Source organism: Aotus nancymaae, unplaced genomic scaffold (genome assembly GCF_030222135.1).
Source record: "Aotus nancymaae isolate 86718 unplaced genomic scaffold, 86718_ANA_hifiasm-v0.15.2.pri h1tg000029l, whole genome shotgun sequence".
Classification (NCBI taxonomy): Eukaryota; Metazoa; Chordata; class Mammalia; order Primates; family Aotidae; genus Aotus; species Aotus nancymaae.
In genome coordinates, this window is record NW_026988442.1 from 67,657,357 (window position 1) to 67,680,000 (window position 22,644).

At 37.5% G+C, this 22,644-nt stretch overlaps 1 protein-coding gene across 8 annotated transcripts in view; it reads left to right on the plus strand.

The window, feature by feature from the left end:
- ZEB2 (zinc finger E-box binding homeobox 2) overlaps nucleotides 1-22,644 on the plus strand; it is a 132,880-nt gene that overhangs the window by 107,186 nt on the left and 3,050 nt on the right. For all 8 annotated transcript variants that reach the window (XM_012473444.3, XM_012473446.3, XM_012473447.3 and 5 more), the window contains 5 exons: nucleotides 7,764-7,952; nucleotides 8,647-8,861; nucleotides 11,460-11,568; nucleotides 12,498-14,467; nucleotides 16,480-16,660. In XM_012473444.3, the coding sequence (XP_012328867.2) occupies nucleotides 7,764-7,952; nucleotides 8,647-8,861; nucleotides 11,460-11,568; nucleotides 12,498-14,467; nucleotides 16,480-16,660 (2,664 nt within the window). The remainder of the gene's footprint in view (nucleotides 1-7,763; nucleotides 7,953-8,646; nucleotides 8,862-11,459; nucleotides 11,569-12,497; nucleotides 14,468-16,479; nucleotides 16,661-22,644) is intronic.

The window sequence follows — 22,644 nt, forward strand, 5'->3', positions numbered from 1 at the left end:
GACGTGATCAATTCAATGATTGAGACACACAGATGACATTCAGTAAGTGAAGAAGGAAGTCTGTGTAAACTCAGGCTGAGATAGTCAGGAAAGCTACCTAATAATAATAATACGGGACTGATTGTGCTTCTTTCCAAAATCATGTTATGAATGTCTTATTCAGCCATGCGAGGCAGAGGATTGAATTTATAAAGTAGTGGTTCTGAAATTGGACAAGGGTCAGAATTTCCTGAAAGACTTGTTAAAACACAGATTACTGGTTCCACAGGTTTGGATGGGCCCCAATAATTTGCATTTCAAGCAAGCCCCCAGATAATACTGATGCCACTGACTTTTGAAAATCACTGACTGTCCCGAGCATTTCACCTGTCTCTACAAAAAGCATAAGGAAAGAGCATTGAATTGCTGGGCAAAATCACTTACTAAATCAACTCCTCTAAAATATAATAAACTACTCTGTCTTTTTGGTAATATACCAGTACCAAATGTTTAGGTTACATAGTAATGTGAAAGACAAGTGCATATTGTCTCTCTTGGGAATTTTTTAAAGAGTAATGGACTCTGTCATTCTGTACGAATACACAGCAATCAGAATTGTCTGAGTGTTAGCAGTCTCTACATCTTGATATTCAAAATCCCCTAATATAAGACCTCCTGCTGTTTAGGGAGATATTTGATACTGCAGACTACTACAGATTCCCATTCCCTGTCCACTCTTCACCTCGCTCTCCTGAAGCTGTTTTACATGAGAAACTCTATTTGGCATCTGAACATGTGTTCCCTGGAGAAAGCCATGTCAGAACAGGGGTGGAGAGAACGGCCAAGATGCTGTACTAATTCCCAGGAAGAGCAGAAAACTTCTCTGTTGCTCTTGACGACCTGGCTTTATCCATGCCTCTGTACCAGCTGGAGGCTCTTCGAGGCCGCCCATGTAGCTGAGTAATGAGAAAAAGATCATCCTCTTCCCTCACGGTTGTTTTTAGATATCTAGTGCCAATATGTCTTTTGGAAGTCTTCTGCAAAAATGCATACATGCATTTTTAATGATGAAATTCTTATGTTTATTAATTAGTCAACTTTAAACAAAGTAGCCATGAGAATCTAAAGACCTCAACAAATGCTGAATGCGTGCTTCCTTAAACTAAAAAGCTCGATACAAATGACTACATTCAACATAATTTTCTGTTTTCTTATTATCCGAGATGTTAATAAAAAGACTGTTTTTCAAAAAGTTGATAAATACAGTAATCTAGATTTGTAATTGCTTCTTTAGGTCCCTTTGCCTTTACATAGTGATGTGAGCAAAAGCCAGATTGTATGATAAATACATAATTTACATTACATACATTACATTACACTGGGGAAGCATTTTGTGTGTGTGTATATATATATATGAGATGTCCTATCATATATATATATATATATTTACATACCTGTATATTGCAGAATCACAACCATCATGTGTATATATCTCCATATGTGTGAATCACAGAAGTAGAAAAAAAATTAACAACTCATGTCCTAATTAATTTCCAAGAACACTGGCACTAGTAGGCACTCAATAAACAGTTATTAAACAAAAGGATGGATGACTGATTCTACTCAGTTTGTTCATATACTTGCTCCAGCAAGATGTTTTCTTTCCCAAAAGAATTATTTATTCATTTTGATGTTTACTTAAATGGCTTAACATAATATTCAATTTTTTTCAATTTTTTATGAAAATTAAAAGCATGCAGGATACTAACCCAGTGATAATAGAGTACCTTTCTTCCTCTGTGAACACAGGCTTGTTACAAATAAAGAAAACAAATGGCAAAGGGAAACAGAACATGAGAAAGAATAAGTATCAGGGCTGTATTTCACTACTTGTAAATATTAAGCAAAGCCCACTTTTAAGTATCTTTGAGAAAGTATTCTAAAGCAACTTGATTATGGGTGCTGACTAATTTGGGGACCAATATTTCTCTTTTATTTAGAGTTCTGTTAACATTGCTTGTTTTTTAGGCAATAATTTTTAAGACCAGCCTGTATTGATATTTATTATTATCTCTCTAAAAATCAATATCTATCTAACATAGACATTAAGATATTTATAAAAATGTCATTAATAAGCACTGTTAGTAAGAGTGGCCAATATTGTGCTAAGAAAACTGAGGCTTTCCTGACTAGAAGGGACCTGAAAATTCACCCTAACAATATAAAAATACATGTGGTCATGAGGAAACATTTTTAATTAACATTATTTTTTTACTTTTTTTTTGAGACAGGGTCTCACTCTGTCTCTCAGGCCAGAATGCAGTGGTGCGATCACAGCTCTCTGCAGCCTCGACCTCCCAAGCTTGTGTTCCTGCTACCTCTGCCTCCCCAGTAGCAGGGACCACAGGTGTGCACCACCATGCCCAGCTAATTCTTTTACTCTTTATAGAGACGAGATTTATTGCCCAAGCTAGATAGTCTTTTTTTGGATAGAGAAAAATTTATGTAACCTTAGGGAAAGTTGAGATATTTGCAAGACATTAGGGTAGATTTTAGGACTAAATGCAAAATCTCTGGAGAAGGTATGGAAAGAAATTACTTGAGGCTTCTTGTGAATTTTTGTTTTGGTTTGATCATAAATACCATGCAAATATCTTTCGTCAGTGTGTTTTGGCAGTTTTTCCAGGGAGGCCAGGGAGTGAAGAGGATTACAGAAAGAAGGAAAATGAGATTGATTTTACAATAGAAAAAGGCAGTGAAGAATTCTGCAACCTTTCAGCTACTCTTCTACCTCATTCCTGTATCCAATACACAGTATTACATAATCTTTGTAAAAACAAAAATTCAGACTTTCAGATACAATCAAAACTTCATTCTTCCCAACAATTCTGAGAATAACCAAAATCGAGTCCCCAGCATTTGTCCTAGTATTATAACTGTTAAGGTGCTTTTAGTTTTAAGAGACTGAAATACAACATACCTTCAAGAAGAAAAGGCAGTGTCTTGGCTCACAGAATTTAAGGAAGGTGGTCAGCAGAACCACTCCAAGGTGCACCTTGGCCTCAGGAACAAGAAGAGTTAGAAATGAACTGTCAGAACATGCGATCTTGTCTGCTTTTCTCTGTGTGTCTGCTTTATTCTCTCTCTTCATAAATCTTTTTCTAGATGAAAAGTAACAGTTCCTTCATTCTATAGCTATAGTCACTTGGCGAAAAAAAATTTAAAACTGCCTTGATGCTTTTTCTGGAACAAAGTCCTAAAATCATAGGGAAGGGATTTATTGAATTTAATTGGATCTGTTGTCTACTTCTGGACCAATCAACAAGTTGGCCTGGAGAAGAGAGGACTAAGATTAGCTCACCTGAGGAACGGAGATCAACTGTGGCTAGGGGAGCAGGATCACATGGTAACTCAGCAGCTCCTTGGGTACCATAAGCTTGGCAATCGAGAAATGGAGAACCATTCCTAGGACAAGGTGAATGTTGAAGTACTGGGCAGAAAAACTATATGTTACTAGCACCTATTGCACCTCATGGAAAAACTACATTAGATATTAGCTGGTTATACCTAGTTTCTGGGAGGTTCAACTCTAGCCCACTTAAGTGACCCTAGATAGATGAGATATATAACCAACAGCATTATCTCTGTGGCATGAAGAAATATCCAGATGGGGCAAATGAATTTAAATGATTGAGGGCCATCTTCTTCATGAAACCCTTTTGAATACTTATCTGAGCTGTATCAAACTCTTGCAAGTATTTATGACCACTGCTACCCAGTTTATCAAATAATTATTCTACAATTGCCTGAATATTAGGTCTACATCCCTAGCTCAGCTGTAGGTTCGTATTTTATGCTTCCTTTTACTAAAAGGCCTCTACACTAAGATTAGCGTTAAGGACATAATTTATTCCACATTCATCCCATAAATGATTCTTGAGAGCCTACTAATTTCTAAGCAATATACACAATGCTCAGGATACAAAGATGATCAAAGATGAATCCTTAAAGAGAGCACATGATTTGATGTTTTTTGTCCCCATCACACTTAACATAGAAATCTAGCATGGCCAAATTTGATCTAGCAATTGAATTGCCTCTCCAAACACCAGTAGTGTATCTAGATGCAGTTTTGTTTGCCTATCCAGAAAAATCAGATTTTTCCTCCCTTTTAAGCCAAAACACTATTAATGCAAATCCAATTGAATTTGCATGTGATTACATTTCTGATGGAAACATTCATATGCAAATGAAAATTCATGCAAAGATAGCCAGATCATTCAAATAGTTGCTGAAATATCAAGATAAAATGAGGATATTAAATGTACATCCATCTATGTTTACTAGGTTACACTAAGGTCATTAAGTAGGAGAATATTCCCAGAAAACTTAAACCATGACTTAACCCTTAACTTAAAGCATTTTACAACCCTCAAGGAGATTCAAATTCAGAAAGAAGCTATTACATTACTTTCTGCTGTTACAGTACTGAAAATGAAGTCACTGATAAAATCAGTGAAGTTATTCAAAAGGCGTTCATCCTGGCTCCACCATTTTGACCCTTTTATCTTTCCTTGCCATCAAAAGTAAAAGGTGATTTTTTTTTTATAGAACTGAAGTTATTTTGATGATCCAAAACAATGATCAAATAGTTTATGCAAGTTGACAGTTTCTACATACTCCATAGGGCCTCAGTGATGCAAGTTAAATGACATCATCACAGTCACTACCAAAAAGTATCCATCGGAAAGCATCCGTGACATTGTGCGTACAGTAAGAGGAAAGTCATCTTATCTAAAGCCCATATTCTTTATTAAGTCCAGCTAATAAAAGATTTAAGCAAAGTTTCAAGGTATAAAATCTTAATCCACCACTGTACATTCCAAATCTATTTTTTAGTTTTTTTGTGGGGGGGGGCGGTTCTTTTCTTGAGACGGAGTTTTGCTCTTGTTACCCAGGCTGGAGTGCAATGGCGCGATCTCGGCTCACTGCAACCTCCACCTCCTGGGTTCAACCAATTCTCCTGCCTTAGCCTCCCGAGTAGCTGGGACTACAGGCATGCGCCACCATGCCCAGCTAATTTTTGTATTTTTAGTAGAGACAGAGTTTCAACATGTTGACCAGGATGGTCTCGATCTCTTGACCTTGTGATCCACCCCCCTCGGCCTCCCAATGTGCTGGGATTATAGGCGTGAGCCACCGCACCCGGCCCCCAAATCTATTTTTGAGGGAAATACAGGTCTTGGGAATCAGATCATTGTTCTTGTTAAACTTATCAAAAGTTACAGATGCACAAAAGAAAGGTTTGAGATTACAGCATTCAGGATTATTGGTGCTTATTTTAGAGGTCCACAAAGTGTAAATCTCCCACTTCCTTTTATTTGGTCCCCCATATATTTGTTTACAGTTTCAAGTCTTTTTAGAATTCTAGTGTTCTTTGCTTTGATGAATATCACCTACTTTCCATCAGATTTGGAAAACCTAAACCTGAGGAAGCTATCTTAGCATCTCCCAACTTGAGAAACCAAATTCTTTCCCAAACAAATCTGAGGAATTTTATATCTTAGGTATTTCTCAAATCCAGCCACTTCCTTCATCTCCATCATCAATTCCTTAATGGTATCTTTTGCCTGGCCTAGGACAAGACCCTCCTAATTGGATTCCCAGAATCTACTTTTCTCTTCCTCCAATCCCTATCATACTATAGCCAAAGATGTCATTAAAAAAAGCAAATAATCATAATTTCATCCAACTATCTTCCTTGCTTAATACTCTTCAATTACTTCCTGCTTAAATCCTTAACAAGCTCTTACCTGCTGCATGGTCTGGCCCCACCTTGCTCTCCACCCTTACATCACATGGTTCCCCTTTCACCCGCTGCACTCCAGCACTGTTTTTTGTTTGTTTTGTTTTTTACATCCTGAGATGTCCCATACTTGTTTCAGTCACCTCATTGCACATGAAACTCTTCTCCAGCTTCTACCGTTAGTTAACTTCATGCTTCCTCAGTTAACACTTTCTTGATCTTCTAGCTGCCATCAGGTTCCTCTGTTGCTTCTTTTATATCATCGTATAACTTTCTTTTTTTTTTTTTTTTTTTTTTTTTTTGAAACGGAGTTTCGCTCTTGATACCCAGGCTGGAGCGCAATGGCGCGATCTCGGCTCACCGCAATCTCCGCCTCCTGGGTTCAGGCAATTCTCCTGCCTCAGCCTCCTGAGTAGCTGGGATTACAGGCACGCGCCACCGTGCCCAGCTAATTTTTTGTATTAGTAGAGACGGAGTTTCACCATGTTGACCAGGATGGTCTCGATCTCTTGCCCTTGTGATCCACCCGCCTCGGCCTCCCAAAGTGCTGGGATTACAGGCTTGAGCCACCGCGCCCGGCCCGTATAACTTTCTTTCATAATACTTTCCTGAGTTTGTATTGATGTGTTTACTTTGGAGATAATAGCAACTGTATTAATCTCTCTCATGGCTTCCCAAAGGATGAGCCTAGATCTTTTTTTTTCTCACTAGAGCATGATGTGATGCCTGTCACATACTAGGTATTCAATAAATACTTGTTGAATTAATGGATGGTTCTGCTTTCTGTTCTTCTCATCTAAAATCCAAGTTTGTAATGATGAAAGCAAAAAAAAAAAAAATTGCCTAGCTTGCTTGCACATCACCCTGCCACAGTTGCCAACGAGAATTAGTATGTAAAATATTGTAGTATTATTTATGGTAGAGAAGATGAGGTGAAGAAGCTAGTGGCACCAAGGTTAACTGCTTTCAAAAACTATGATAATAGGATTCCACCATTAATTGTACCAGCAATGTACTTTTTTCACCTACTTATGATAAAGAATAATATAACAGCTACTCTCCCAAGTTTGTGTTATGCATAAAAATATTATTTAGGATATCTATGCCACAACTTATTTCAGAAACACATCTAGAGGTTTCAAATATACACAATCTTATGACACAAGTTGCTAAAAATTGAGTTACAACTGCTATTCATTTTACAGAAATAGAGTCATAATTACAAAAGTTAAAATCGTATCAAAATCACACACCAGTTTCTTAACTCCCTCTGTTACTTTTTATTTTATTTCTATCAGCTGTGAGCTTAATTTTATTTTCAGCAGCTTTAAAATACCAAACTAAAGATTGAAATTATAGGGAAAGATAAAATGCCACATTCCAGTGATTTTTTTAACAAAGTTGCATTATTATCTGTCTAGGAATATCTTTCCTTTTGCATCTGTCTCAGACTATGTAGTCCTGGCTGTCTGTGACATTCAGAGGGTGGAGGGTTAAAAGCTTATATTTAGCAACAGGACGTATCTGTGGTTAGGGACATTCAGTCTAGTGGACAATGAAAAATTAAATATACCTTTCTTAAAAGAAAGGAAGTTTCAGATAGACTATTAAAATAGCATTATCTTATATTATCTTTCATGTTTATGGATCTTAGAATGTAGTTGTAGGTTTTTAAAATTTTTTTATGAAAAACATTTTAAATTTCTTTCATTCTTTGTAAGTTATGCAGACTAATATTCCAGGAAGAAAAAAAATAAAATGTGCTTATTTAAGTTGAAGCCAAGTGTCCTCCTCCTTGCATATATTACAAGAATAAGCATTCAATCAATGATTGGTCATCTTCAACACTTCTTACAAATAAACTAGGTTTTGTAGTCTTATTGCAAGTCAGCATTTCTCGCTGGCTATGATGGAGATGGATTTGGGCTCCTAGGAAGAACGCCCAGAAAAGTCTTTTCTTCTCCTCTTATGATTTCAGTGAAGAATGCAAATTGCGCATCAGACTTTGAGGAATACTTTGCCAAAAGAAAACTGGAGGAACGCGATGGTCATGCAGTCAGCATCGAGGAGTACCTTCAGCGCAGTGACACAGCCATTATTTACCCAGAAGCCCCTGAGGAGCTGTCTCGCCTTGGCACGCCAGAGGCCAATGGGCAAGAAGAAAATGGTGAGGCTGTAAATCATTTTTAGCCACTACACTGACCTCTGCAGCTGTTACAATTACAAATGCACTACATGCCTGGGTGTTTACCTTAAAATTTGAAGAACAGCTGCAGAGGCATGGAATTTCATGAGCAAAGATTAGAACTGTAATTTTAGGGTATTGTGAAATTTTTTTGTCAGCAAATTTGTGTCATTTGTACATCCAATAAAGAACAAGAACAATTAGAGCCCATTTCTAAGAGATAAAAATATCTAAATGTATTCCTATCTTTCTGAAATATTTTACTTTTGAGGAAAAAAAAAGTTGAGCTCGACCCTCCCTCACCTTGTGTTCTTATCCACCAACACCTGAAACGCCCCTTGATGCTGTGCGTTCCCAAGTCATCTGTGGCTACAGGTTTTATGGGAACTGTCAGTCACCTAAAGAGAATTTCCTCATTTATCAGCTGTTTAAGTCCCCCCCAGAAAAAGCTGAAGTAATTAATTAATTTTCTAGCACAGTGTGAGCTGATTCCGACAAGTCTGTCCTGGGCGTGCGAGGGGACTGATGTGCGAGGGGGGCCGGGTGCAATGATGGCACTCTGTGGAGCAGATTGCAGTGATTCCTGTCATACCATCCTGGGCAGTCAGCCCATTAGCTGCCATTGATTTACTGACCTTTTGGCCCGCTTCTCTGTCTCTCTGTCTCTCTGCTACAGACCTGCCACCTGGAACTCCAGATGCTTTTGCCCAACTGCTGACCTGCCCCTACTGCGACCGGGGCTACAAGCGCTTGACATCACTGAAGGAGCACATCAAGTACCGCCACGAGAAGAATGAAGAGAACTTTTCCTGCCCTCTCTGTAGCTACACGTTTGCCTACCGCACCCAGCTCGAGCGGCATATGGTGACGCACAAGCCAGGGACAGATCAGGTGGGGGGATGGTTTTAAGTGATTTCTTTCTATAATAACCCCTTAGAGAAACGATATTGCTTTGATTGGCAATCATTATTAATTTTTCATGGCATTTTGAAGATGCAGATCTTTTAATGGTAATAGCTTTAATTGAGGTCTAAATGATTTTTTGATGGTCTCTTCTAATATGATTTAATAGTCTTATGTTCACGATCGAATGAGTGTGTTAATTTCTAATTTAGAAATTTTATTTGCACTTTAACTTGACTTTAGTTTCATTTTTATGTTCCACAAAAAGTGAATGAAATTGTAGTATTTTAATTATACATTATTAAACATCTCAGCAATTTTAATTCCATTTTTCACCTCGTTTTACTTAGAAATTTTCTTTTCATGTAGGATGCAAGTCATAGTAAAAGAAGTGTGTATTTCTTTCATTCCTCATGTAACACTTTCAATTACCTAGAGTATTTTTATAAGCTGCTACTAGTTTATGAAATCTAAGTGTTTTAAGGAAAATCAAAAAGGCATATATTATCTGTGTATATACATAATAAATTGGATTAATACTAAATGGTTGGATGTACATTAAAAATGATCCCTTCTTGATATGGATATTTGTAGCTAAATGTTAAAATTGCTCCCCCTCTTTTTGCTTACTTGTCTCAAAAATAAAAACTCTGTCTTCAACAGGTAAGTAAGTATAGCTTCTTAAATCCTTAAAATGACTGAATAGGATTGATTCACAGTGTCCTTTAAATGTTACAGCAAAACTCTTCTGTCCCCCTGGGAGGATTGACTCTGCAAATTGACATTATGATATGTTTGCATGGACAGAAGTGGTGTGCCTTAAGTCACAATAGCTGGCCCTACAGATCTAGAATCACTTAATTTAAGTCTTGACACCATGTCTGTTTTTAAAATGATTAAACTCGATATTATTATTTAGAATTCTTAGTTTTTCCTTGTAACCGTCATTTTCTTTGAATAAGGAAAACGAGAATAAGCAAACACAGTCAATAACAGTGATAATACTATATTATGGAATTGTACTATTTTAGGAGAACAGCTCATATAAATTATTCCATTTATATCTGATTGGGCTTGTCACCTGAATGCTTTTCAAAGATGAGTTATAAAAAATATGCTCGCATAGGTGCACTTATGTAACAGTTTATCTCCCCTTGCTTATATGCACAAAAACTCTAGAAAAAAAAAGTGCCCAGATATTTATCTAGCATAACCGCTTTAAATTTCACATGCAGAAGTGTGATTGTGTTGGCGCATTATGAATGGTAGCTTTGGTGTTGAAAAGTCCCCTCATTTGCTCATGGCATTTACAATTAGTAAATTAAAATGATTGTATCATATTAACAGTGGCACAACTAAAGTTTATAGTAGTCCTCTGAGGGCTGTGGGGGGAGACAAAGCAGCTGTTGCTGTTTGTTTATGCAACTCAGCAACATATGAGCGCTGGTCCCTCAATGGCGCTCGGCGGGCTGGGCTCTGCTTGATCTTTGAAGGTTGCTGCTGTTTGAACAAACCTCCCTGTGTCCCATGTAACACCATCTGTCTCACTAGGAATGTGGGAAGATTCAGCACACCCTAGCAGTTGTCATACCGTTTCTGTGCTGTCTTTTTGCAAAAGGCTTTTGTGTCATTGCTGCTAGAAAAAGGCTGACCTCCTACCTTGAGCATCCAGAGTGGATGACTGTATTTTTTTTCCAGAATTCTAAGTCACACTGCTTTTTTCCTCATGTTCAAAAAGGTCAGCTGTGTTTGATTATATCTTTGCTGCTTTTAACTGGTCTTTTCAGCAAACTTTTTTTTCCTTTTTTGTCCCTACTCCCTAGCACACTACTAAAAAGGAAAATGAAAAGTCGTTGAAGTCTTTCCTACTGGCCTGTGATAAAACTGCTCAAACAGCTATAACCCAAGATGTTGTCTCTTACATTTGATAATGAATCAAATCTGATATGTGACATCTCAGGAAAAACATATTTGCTACTAGCATAATGAATAGGATATTTAAACATGCTCATCATGTAATGAAATATTTATAGACAAGGTTTTTTTGTTTGTGTGTTTTTGGTTTGGGGTTGGGGTCTTTTTTTCTTTTTTAAATTTTAGATTGCTTCAGTATAAGATATACTTTTATGCTGATACAAAAAATTTGATAAAATTCATTGTGTGGGGATGGGTTTTTTGAGGCTATTCAGAATTTTCAAGAAAATTGTTTTTTCTTGACAAAATTGTCACATTCTAGCAGAGAATCTTCATATTTTAGAATTTGTAGTGAACATGAAAAACAACAAATATCTTTACAATTATACTTCCTCGCCCCTGAAGGTTCAAAGAAACATTTTGGAAAAGACACTACAGAAATAATTCTAAAGCAAGTGTTGGATGCGCATGTGAAAGCACTTTTTTTATTTGTTCCAATTTTATTACCAACATTATCGCTTTTATTGCAACTCTGAAAGACTGAGCAGATAAATAAGCATGCACTCAAACCTTTTGGCCTGTCTGAAAAATAGAGGCCTTTTAAAAATATTCATAACAAATTTTCTTTGTTCCTCCTGCACAAAACTAATGTCAGTCTTTCTCCTTTTATAGCACCAAATGCTAACCCAAGGAGCAGGTAATCGCAAGTTCAAATGCACAGAGTGCGGCAAGGCCTTCAAATATAAACACCATCTGAAAGAACACCTGCGAATTCACAGTGGTGAGTAGCAGAGGTGCTGGAGATCGCATTTGCATTTTGTTTAATTAGGGGAGTTTTAAGAGCTTGTTTAAAATTTACACAGGCCTGTTTGTAGCTTTTTGGAACTATCCATTTATTTCATCAACTCCGTGTGCCTGATTTGTCTTCCTGAGACTTATGGCACCACCAGTAGCACTGTCTTATAAAAAGAAGCAGGGTGCTTACACTTCTTAAAAATTACAAATGCGTTGATTTATTACAAAATCTAGAGGCTCCTTTTTGTCCTTTTAAAACCGCTTCTCCAGAATAAATATTTTTGACCTGAGGAAACTCAACTGGCAAATTCTAAGGATATTAATTTTTGAGACCTAACCATGAAAAAAGAGGGTGAAGAATTTTGGATAAAAGCTATGTATGATAAATATTCCCCGATTCCTGAGGGCCGTGGATCACAGAACAGAATCCTACCACTGAGATTTCTTCTTTATAACTAGTTTGATAGCTCTGCCAAGCATTTTATTACCAAATTGGATGCTATTCAAAGGACTAGTTGGATTGGTAGAATCAATGGAATCTCCACAAAGTTGATTAAAGCCATGGCTACACTTCCCTTTAAATACTGTGACATCTTTATTGTGCTATTGACCACACATTAATCTGACACTCTGTTTAAATAGGAGGCTGCCGATGGCAAGACAAGATTTGGGATCTCAGCTGGAAAAGGCATAGATAGCCCTTACCTTCCACTGCAAGCATCTTGAATTATGCCCTCCCAGGGTAGATAAAGCCCAGAAACAGCTATGGTCACATAATTCTAATCTAAGTACCTAGAATGTAGAGGTATCCCATTGTGTTCCTTTCATTTGGTTTCACAGATTCTTGTCTTGGTAGACAACTGCAATTGTTACCTAATCAAGGAAATGTAACGTTAATTTTAATTATCATTTTAGGTGAAAAACCTTACGAGTGCCCAAACTGCAAGAAACGTTTCTCCCATTCTGGTTCCTACAGTTCGCACATCAGCAGCAAGAAATGTATTGGTTTAATCTCTGTAAATGGCCGAATGAGAAACAATATCAAGACGGGTTCTTCCCCTAATTCTGTTTCTTCTTCTCCTACTAATTCAGCCATTACCCAGTTAAGAAACAAGTTGGAGAATGGAAAACCACTTAGTATGTCTGAACAGACAGGCTTACTTAAAATTAAAACAGAACCACTAGACTTCAATGACTATAAAGTTCTTATGGCCACACACGGGTTTAGTGGCACTAGTCCCTTTATGAATGGTGGGCTTGGAGCCACCAGCCCTTTAGGAGTTCATCCATCTGCTCAGAGTCCAATGCAGCACTTAGGTGTAGGGATGGAAGGCCCTTTACTTGGATTTCCCACCATGAATAGTAATTTAAGTGAGGTACAAAAGGTTCTACAGATTGTGGACAATACTGTTTCCAGGCAAAAAATGGACTGCAAGGCTGAAGAAATTTCAAAGTTGAAAGGTTATCACATGAAGGATCCATGCTCTCAACCTGAGGAACAAGGAGTAACTTCTCCTAATATTCCACCTGTTGGTCTTCCGGTAGTGAGTCATAATGGTGCCACTAAAAGTATTATTGACTATACGTTAGAAAAAGTCAATGAAGCCAAAGCTTGCCTCCAGAGCTTGACTACTGACTCAAGGAGACAGATAAGTAATATAAAGAAAGAGAAGCTACGTACTTTAATAGATTTGGTCACTGATGACAAAATGATTGAGAACCACAACATATCCACTCCATTTTCATGCCAGTTCTGTAAAGAAAGTTTTCCTGGCCCCATCCCTTTGCATCAGCATGAACGCTACCTTTGTAAGATGAATGAAGAGATCAAGGCGGTCCTGCAGCCTCATGAAAACATAGTCCCCAACAAAGCCGGAGTTTTTGTTGATAATAAAGCCCTCCTCTTGTCATCTGTACTTTCTGAGAAAGGAATGACAAGCCCCATCAACCCATACAAGGACCACATGTCTGTACTCAAAGCATACTATGCTATGAACATGGAGCCCAACTCCGATGAACTGCTGAAAATTTCCATTGCTGTGGGCCTTCCTCAGGAATTTGTGAAGGAATGGTTTGAGCAACGAAAAGTCTACCAGTACTCAAATTCCAGGTCCCCATCCCTGGAAAGAAGCTCCAAGCCGTTAGCTCCCAACAGTAACCCTCCCACAAAAGACTCTTTATTACCCAGGTCTCCTGTAAAACCTATGGACTCCATAACATCACCATCTATAGCAGAACTCCACAACAGTGTTACGAATTGTGATCCTCCTCTCAGGCTAACAAAACCTTCCCATTTTACCAATATTAAACCAGTTGAAAAATTGGACCACTCCAGGAGTAATACTCCTTCTCCCTTAAATCTTTCCTCCACATCTTCTAAAAACTCCCACAGTAGTTCGTACACTCCAAACAGCTTCTCTTCTGAGGAGCTCCAGGCTGAGCCTTTAGACTTGTCATTACCAAAACAAATGAAAGAACCCAAAAGTATTATAGCCACAAAGAACAAAACAAAAGCTAGTAGCATCAGTTTAGACCATAACAGTGTTTCTTCCTCATCTGAAAACTCAGATGAGCCTCTGAACTTGACTTTTATCAAGAAGGAATTTTCAAATTCAAATAATCTGGACAACAAAAGCACTAACCCAGTGTTCGGCATGAACCCGTTTAGTGCCAAACCTTTATACACAGCTCTTCCACCTCAAAGCGCATTTCCCCCTGCTACGTTCATGCCACCAGTCCAGACCAGTATTCCTGGGCTACGACCATATCCAGGACTGGATCAGATGAGCTTCCTACCACACATGGCCTACACCTACCCAACTGGAGCAGCTACCTTTGCTGATATGCAGCAAAGGAGAAAGTACCAGCGGAAACAAGGATTTCAGGTAAAGAGACAAATGCTTTTCTGCTCTGAAGAAAATACATGGCAATTATTTTGATTATGTGCATGTGGGAAAAAAAAATCTTAGTGAAAAAACTCAGCAGAAACAGAAGAGTTTGTTTTAACATGAACTTAAAACTGTCAGTGGGCTAGAAAAATGGATGAAACAGTGGAACACTGTACTCTAAGCACATTTGCTTTAAAAACAAAAAGTATAAAGAAGAAATATAATATTTATTTTTGAGAGTTATTTAGATGGACTCATCTGCTTTTAGAAGTATACATTGGTGGCCTGGCACGGTGGCTCACACCTATAATCCCAGCACTTTGGGAGGCTGAGGCGGGTGGATCACGAGCTCCAGAGTTCGAGACCAGTCTGCCCAACATAGTGAAACCCCGTCTCTACTAAAAATACAAAAAATTACCCAGGTGTGGTGTTGTGTGCCTGTAGTCCCAGCTACTTGGGAGGCTGAGGCAGGAGAATCACGTGAACCCAGGAGGTGGAGGTTGCAGTGAACCGAGATCACGCCATTGCACTCCAATCCGGGTGACAGTGAGACTCTATCTCAAAAAGAAAAAAAAAAAGAATCACACATTGGGACAATATTTGGTAGGACTTACCTAGGGTGTAGAACTTAAAGTTTATAACTGTCACCTGCTTTTAAAGATGTGCACAGGACAAGTGCCGTGGCTCACGACTGTAATCCCAGCACTTTGGGAGGCCAAGGAGGTTAGATCACTTGAGGTCAGGAGTTTGAGACCAGCCTGACCAACGTGGTAAAACCCCATCTCTCCTAAAAATACAAAAATGAGCTGGGCATGGTGGTGGGTACCTGTCATCCCAGCTACTTGGGAGGCTGAGGCAGAAGAATCACTTGAACCCAGGAGGTGGAGGTTGCAGTGAGCTGAGATCGCACTACAGCACTCTAGCCTGAGTGGCAGAACAAGACTCTGCCTCAGAAAAAAATTAAATAAATAAATAAAAATAAAGTTGTGCACAACTTGCAATAATAAATATACAAATTTTAATATACATTTTTGTTTTACAGAGAATGGTTTATTTTGAAGAATATTTTAAAAAATGTTTTCCATATTTGATATGACCTCTTACTAAACTTCAAAGTAGTTAATAATTATGTTTTTTCAAATAGGAAAGCAGGTGTATTTTAACATTTTGCGGCATACAATCTTTGTTCGCAAAATAGGAGCATAAGTAGCAGTACACCTCTGTAACAGCTGTTCCAGTATTCCAATTTACAGTACATCTGCCCTCTTTGTAAATGTATTGAAGCCTATTTAATCTTCTCTAATATTAATTAGTGCAAACGTAGTCTAAGAAAACTGAACTGTGGGCTAGTAAATGGAAATGTATGTTATCATGCAAGTTTGCACTCCTTTGGATCAAGACAAAATAAATATCAAGAAATTTAATAATTTACTGATCCACATTCATTATTGCTCAATGCTGAAGGCTGTTTTAACATAGAACATTGATAAAAAGTGTTATTAATATTCCCTATTTCAAATTAGAAAATTAAATATAAAAATATAGCTTGAGGCCTTTAGTTGGTAGACATACATTTAAATAGATTGCATAATAATAACATTTTGTACCTAAATATAAAATTCAATTAAAATGGGGTTTCTACAGCTACAGATCATTTCTAAAGTTAAGCATACCGGAAAACACACAAATTTCAATATTAAATTTTCACTCATGGGTATTTCTTGGTATAAAGGAAATGAAAGATTTTAGAAAAATGTGTTTTTCTCACCTTCAGAGTTGACCATTTTCCCTCCTTGAGAAACAGTGAGCTCTACCTTCCAGGGCAGAGAAGGTTTATATTTCTGTTGCAGTGTGAGACCCCATATATTGTTCATAGAAGAAAAAAATTGTTCAAGTAGATCAATTAGTAGCAAGCACTTTTGAGGTTCTCCAAATGTCAGCCTACGCGAAGTTGTTTGGTGTGAGCACAAAGAGAAGCCGCTGTATTGAACTGTGTGATTCTATCGCAGGGAGAATTGCTTGATGGAGCACAAGACTACATGTCAGGCCTCGATGACATGACAGACTCTGACTCCTGTCTGTCTCGCAAGAAGATCAAGAAGACAGAGAGTGGCATGTATGCATGTGACTTATGTGACAAGACATTCCAGAAAAGCAGTTCCCTTCTGCGACATAAATACGAACACACAGGTATGAGTGACTTTGCCTAGCTGGTTAGAGCTTCCCGGCCTGCTGTACATTTCATAATATTTAATGAGCACACTTGTGCAACATAAGATGTAACATATGCTGATACCTTCAACAAGGAAGAAATAATGCTTTCGCCGAGCTCAGTAGGACTTTTTTGTTGCCTGTTTATTGGATCATTCATGTGTTTATGAGTGTGCTTGTCTTCATATCTTTCCGGTTATTCTGTAAAGCAAATTTACAAATCATGTCAAAGGGACAGTCAAATGGCCAGGGCAATTATTGAAAATATCTTAGAAGTCTTAAGTTTCAAAGCTTAAAATTCTTAAGTTTCAAAGCTATATATGTAGAAATCTAATAAGAAATTTAGTCACTAATACATTACTTTCATCATCCAAAACACCAAGAAAGCTGCAATTTAGGGGTAATTTTTTTTTAATTGGCCACATTTTGAAAGAAGTAAAAGCATTAGTGCCGTAAAAGAAAAATAACCTACTTGAAACCACCTATATTTGGAAGACTGAAATAAAACTTTCTAAATTTTAATTAGTATACTTCCAATTCATGCATTACTAATTAGGAGCAATTACAAAGAATTGACAAGAAAGCAGCCTAATTCTTCACTATGAGTAGAGAGATAGTGGGTTAGTTTTTGGAAAGAAAGATGAAGCACCATAATGTAAATTAATATTACTTCCCACAATCCAAGATCTGCAGCTCTGCGGTCGAGCGCCATTTGTGTGTCCTCCCCTCAGTCCATCCCCACCTCCCTGAACAATAAGCTAGCTCAACCTCCTCCCTGCCCCTAGCCCATCTCCAGCTCTTTGCCACTAGAAATTTGGCATGCTCTATTAGCCCTGGATGGGGGAGGGGGGAAGAATGTAGGATCTCAATGAAAATATTGGCAAAAGTAAGGAAGTATAGGAAAACATCTCATTCTAAACCAGGAAGTCTAGTATCAAACAATTTAAAATGGAGAGAAAAAATTAACCTAACATTTTGGGGGAAAAGCTTTTTTGGGGAAAAGTGATGATGAGGCACAAAAGAAAAAGAAAGAAGAAAAGAAAAGGGAATGTGAGCCAGGTGCAGCAGCTCATGCCTGTAATCCCAGCACTTTGAGAGGCCCAGGTGGGAAGACTGCTTTAGCCCGAGTTTGAGACCAGCCAGCACAACATAGCGAGACCTTGACTCTACAAAATATTTTTTAAAAATTAGCTGGACGTGGTGGCTCAAGCCTGTAGTCCCAGCTACTTGGGAGGCTGAGGTGGGAGGATGGTTTGAACCTAAGAGGTCGAGGTTGCAATCAACCGTGACTGTGCCACTGCACTTCAGCCTGGGCAACAGAGTGAGACCCTATCTCAAAAAAAAAAAAGCGAAGGGAAGGGGAATACTTCCTGTCATATTTGGAATGCCTAGATACATGGCACTCTTTTCTGTCATTGAAAACTGTCCTTGGGAAGTACTTGTACTCATCCTCGGCCCTTATTCCTCACTGGGCATGTGCTGGAGGCAGTGCGTGTGACCAGTATCAGCCTAAGAGTTTGGGGAGGGATTTGCGAAGAAAACAAGATTGATAAATAACAGGGCTCTTACTCCAATCAATACAGTTTTTCTTCAGCTGTCTAATATTCATCAGTGTTATCTTAAAAGTTTAATGATACCTTAAAGACAACCCAATCCAAATCCAAACATGTTTTGTACTTGTGTTATATAATTCAATGTTTGAAGCATCAAAATTTTCCTACATTTATCTTTTAGCATATCTTCTTTAGTACTAAGTGCTGCTTAAGCATTTATAAAGATATTTTCATACCTAAATTTTACTTTAATTTTAGTATTTTAATCAACCTTACATTTATTTTGTATTCCATTATTCAGCTACAATAGGCACATCATTGAAGGCATCTTTTCCTCTCTGATTGGTTTTATTATATGACCATATGCAAACCCTATCATTCACTACACGGTGAGTGTACAACTTTTATTTTAGTGAGGGCTATCATACATAGTGACATCCAGTCATATTTACTTCTTATAAATTAGAGAATTACAGGCTTCATAGGTCTGTAGATAGTTGAGAGACCCAAAAGTTGACAAACACAAATATGCATAATTTATTTTAAAAATAAACTTTATTTTTTAGAGTAAAAATAAAATATTCTGGTCCTTTAAGATGTGAGAGCTGCTGCCTGGAAACATTGCCTAGCAACAAGATGCTAATCATCCAATGGCTTCTCTAAACTTGTGATTAATTATCTTCCTGTTGGCTTTCCAACTTGTCAAGTTTCCAGCATGTTAACTTTTTGGTCACTTGACCAAACATCTCATGACATTACTACTGTCAGTGAATTAGGTACTATTCAAATGAAGTTCTTCATGAATGTTTTATTGATAAGATATATGTGAAAATTTAGTCCATGTTTCTCTCCCAATTGGGCCCCACTAGCCTTTTATTTGTTTACATTAAGCACTAGTAATATTTTGAGAATGGACTAATATGAAAATTATAAGTGAGAACTCTCTTGGGACTGATTGATTCTAAGGTTGGGAAATAAAATTAAAACATAATTTCATTATGCATTGATTATGAATGTGTCATCGATAAAGTGTGTTTGTGATGTCTGTCTACAATTTCACATATAGAATCATTCAACTTAAGAAGGAAGTTATGAGCTACTCATTCTTGGGACCCAGTGCTTTTTTTTTTTTTTTTTTTTTGCCTCAGCTTATTTCCTAGGCAGATACCAAAGTCATCATGCTTCATTTTTCTTACCAATGGCTTATTGCTTGCTTGCTTTTCCTGGGACCTGGGACTGGGACAGAGGAGGGAAACACTATGTAAATGTTGACTTCAGCAGAATTAATTGTCACAAACAAGGACTGTGAAATTAAACACTCTGAAACTCCTGTTAGGCACTGTCAAGAACTCGTTTGTATTCTACTAATATTTAAATCTGACCTTTACTGAGTACTTTCTCTCTTGAGACGTCATGGTAGGTGCTTTTTAAACCCACTTTATTTAGAAAAGTAATACAAATGTTTCTACTTTTGAGTAGATAAAGTCTAAGTTTTAAATAAATTACCAGTCAATTTTGTTTCGCTGTCATATGGTAATTTTTTCATACCGCAAACCTTTCATTTATTATTAACTTCAGTTATCATTCTAGCTGTCAGGTGAATCATAAATCTAGATATTAGAGAAAATATTTACCCTAAGAAAGTTTGATTCATTCAGTATCAATCTGGAAGTTCTGAATCTTGGTCATGTGGAAATTTAATTCTAGATTTGAATCAAGTAAACCAACAAAACAAGTTAAAAAGAGATGAATGTCTAAGTCAATTACTATTTAAATTAAATTTATTAAATGCTTACCACTGAAACTTCTGGAGATTAGTAGAACATTTAGTGTAAGGTGTATGTCAAAACTCTCACTTGCTCCCAGATTCTATCCATTGCATGATATCATAACTGAACATTTTATTTTTTCAGGTTGTCAATTCATAATGCAAGATTAATATATGTCTATTATAAGCATACTGTTTATTATTGAATGAGTTCTCTGAAAATTGAATGCCAGTAGCCATGGCATAGTTTTAAGACACACTGCAGTTTAGTGAGCATGCCCGAAGCATTGCTAACAGGCCTTGAAATCTATACCAGAGAATGCTTGCTCTCTCTCTGGACACTGCTCTATGTTTTGTTGCTTTGGAAAAGAAAACCACATCAACTGTAATGTTCATTCAAAATTATTCATACAGTCTCTCCAAGAAGTCACCTAAGTAGTTGACCCTTTTGTGCTCCTGAGTTGATGAGACATTAGTATCCAAAAGAGGTTGTAGGGCAGTTTGTCCATGTACACTGTAGCAACTAGAGCATTGAGAAAATTTTCATCTACAATTTCTATTCTCTCTGTTCAGATTTATTACTTCCATGTACTCTGCTCCTGCTGTATGCATCCTACTTAGAACTTGAGAAATTATTGAACATGTATTAATGAATAAGAATAAAATGATCTAATATTAATTGAGTGCCTACTATGTGCAATCCTTGTACTTATTATATAAGTTGTCTTCCTTATTCCTTATGCCCAGTCCACAAGTTAGGTCCCCAAATGATCTCCCTTTTACCTACAAGGACACTGATCCTGAGAGAAGTCAATGTGCCTGAGAGCACACAGCCTGTCATAAACAATGGATTTAAACCCAGATAATCAGGTTCATTTAACACTGCACTATCCTGCCCCTATGGATGAATTGCTGTGGCTAGAAATGTCTTAGCCTTTCTCCTGATAGCATCAGTTCCTTTAAGGTCCAAGTCCACACAAGAGAGACCAAATTTATAACATAATGACATGAAGTTTCCTGGAAGGCAAAACCTCTTGTCTTTTTCCCAAATACACTTCTCCTTCCTCTTAAATTACCTTCCCACCATGGTGGTCTTTCCAAATGGAAAATCATGCTATCTTTGTAGACTCTTGGTACTCCATTGGAATTCTCTGTTATCCAGTTTACCTTATTCAAAACATCTTTTCCAAAAGTTAAGGAATGGTTCTTGTGTGGTTTGAATTATACTTGTTTTCTTCAGAGTATTAGCTGCCTTGAAGTAGGGCATTAGAATTGTCTTTATTTCCAATATTACTAGTAGTCACGAACAAATACCTTTCTAATTTCCACTCTTCCAGTTAAATAACTTCTTCCTACTCCAATATTGTACCTTACTACATTTATCATTACTAAATTTCTAGTGGACATTCCAGTAAAATAAAGACCGTTAATGAAATAACACATAGCAGTCTACAGCATTTTCTGAATAGTGACTTGCCCTGGAGGCATTGGATAACATTAATAAAGATATTCAATTACTGATTGAGATTTTATATCACCACATAACTGAATACCTAAAGTGTGTAGAATGGGTTCCTAAACTTATAACATGACACTTAGCAAATGAAAATGGGATTGGATCCGCTCTGTTGGGTTTTAATTTAATTTGCTAAAATGTAAGTTTGTATTAGGACATAAAGCCCACAACTTCATGTATGTTACAGTTCATGGTGCTCTACATGACACATTTCTGACTTTAACTCTGGAGCATCAGGCTGATAATTGTTTTTTTGTTTTTTTTTTGTCACTTCTATTTTGGAAATAAACTTTTAAGTATGGCAGCTATGGAAGGTGTTGAAGGCATTCCAGTGCTATTTGTGGCCTGGAATCAACCAGATGTGTTTAGGCTTGGCACTGGCTTTAAGTTCCAAACACTGGTTAGAAACTGCCTGGAATGCCAAAGGAAATACAGCATTCCCTAGCTGAAGAGTATTTTAACACTCAACAAGTGGCTGACATCTTATGGAAAACTTTAGAGGGAAAACACCATTTGGAACTAGTTCAACCTCCATGATATACACCCTTCTAATTTTTATTTTCTAATGGTTTCTTCGCTGATTTTTATTCTTAGAATGCTGTGACTGATAAGACAGTCTTGACATCCTCTTTCCTCTATTTCTTCCGCTCCCTCCTAACTTGGCAGTTTGCTCCCATTTAAGACCTAAAGCCCCCTTTCAAAGCAACTATCTCACGATGTAACAAGCAGAGGCTATAAATGCCAGTGCCAGCGGTCGTGCCATCTTTATCACTTTCGTACAAGTCTTTGTTTTAAAAATGTAAGGAAGAGAATTATGAAAATATGTACTAGATCACTAGAAATGTCTTGTCGAGTAGGACATTTTTCCAAGTTTATAAACGAGGCAGATAGCAATGGAATGCTTCCTCTCTGAGGATTTTCCTCCAGCAGCTTTCTAAGTTCTTGTTTATTAACTGCATTGCATCAGCAAGCGTTAGAAAGCCAAATTATGAGATGGAAATGCATCTTCCTAACTCTCCTTCGATTAGACCGGGGCGTGTTGATCTTTCAGGCATAAGCACACACGCTTATGCCTGAGTCTGGACTCACGTACAGAATTATTGGAAAGAGACTTCATACAAAGACA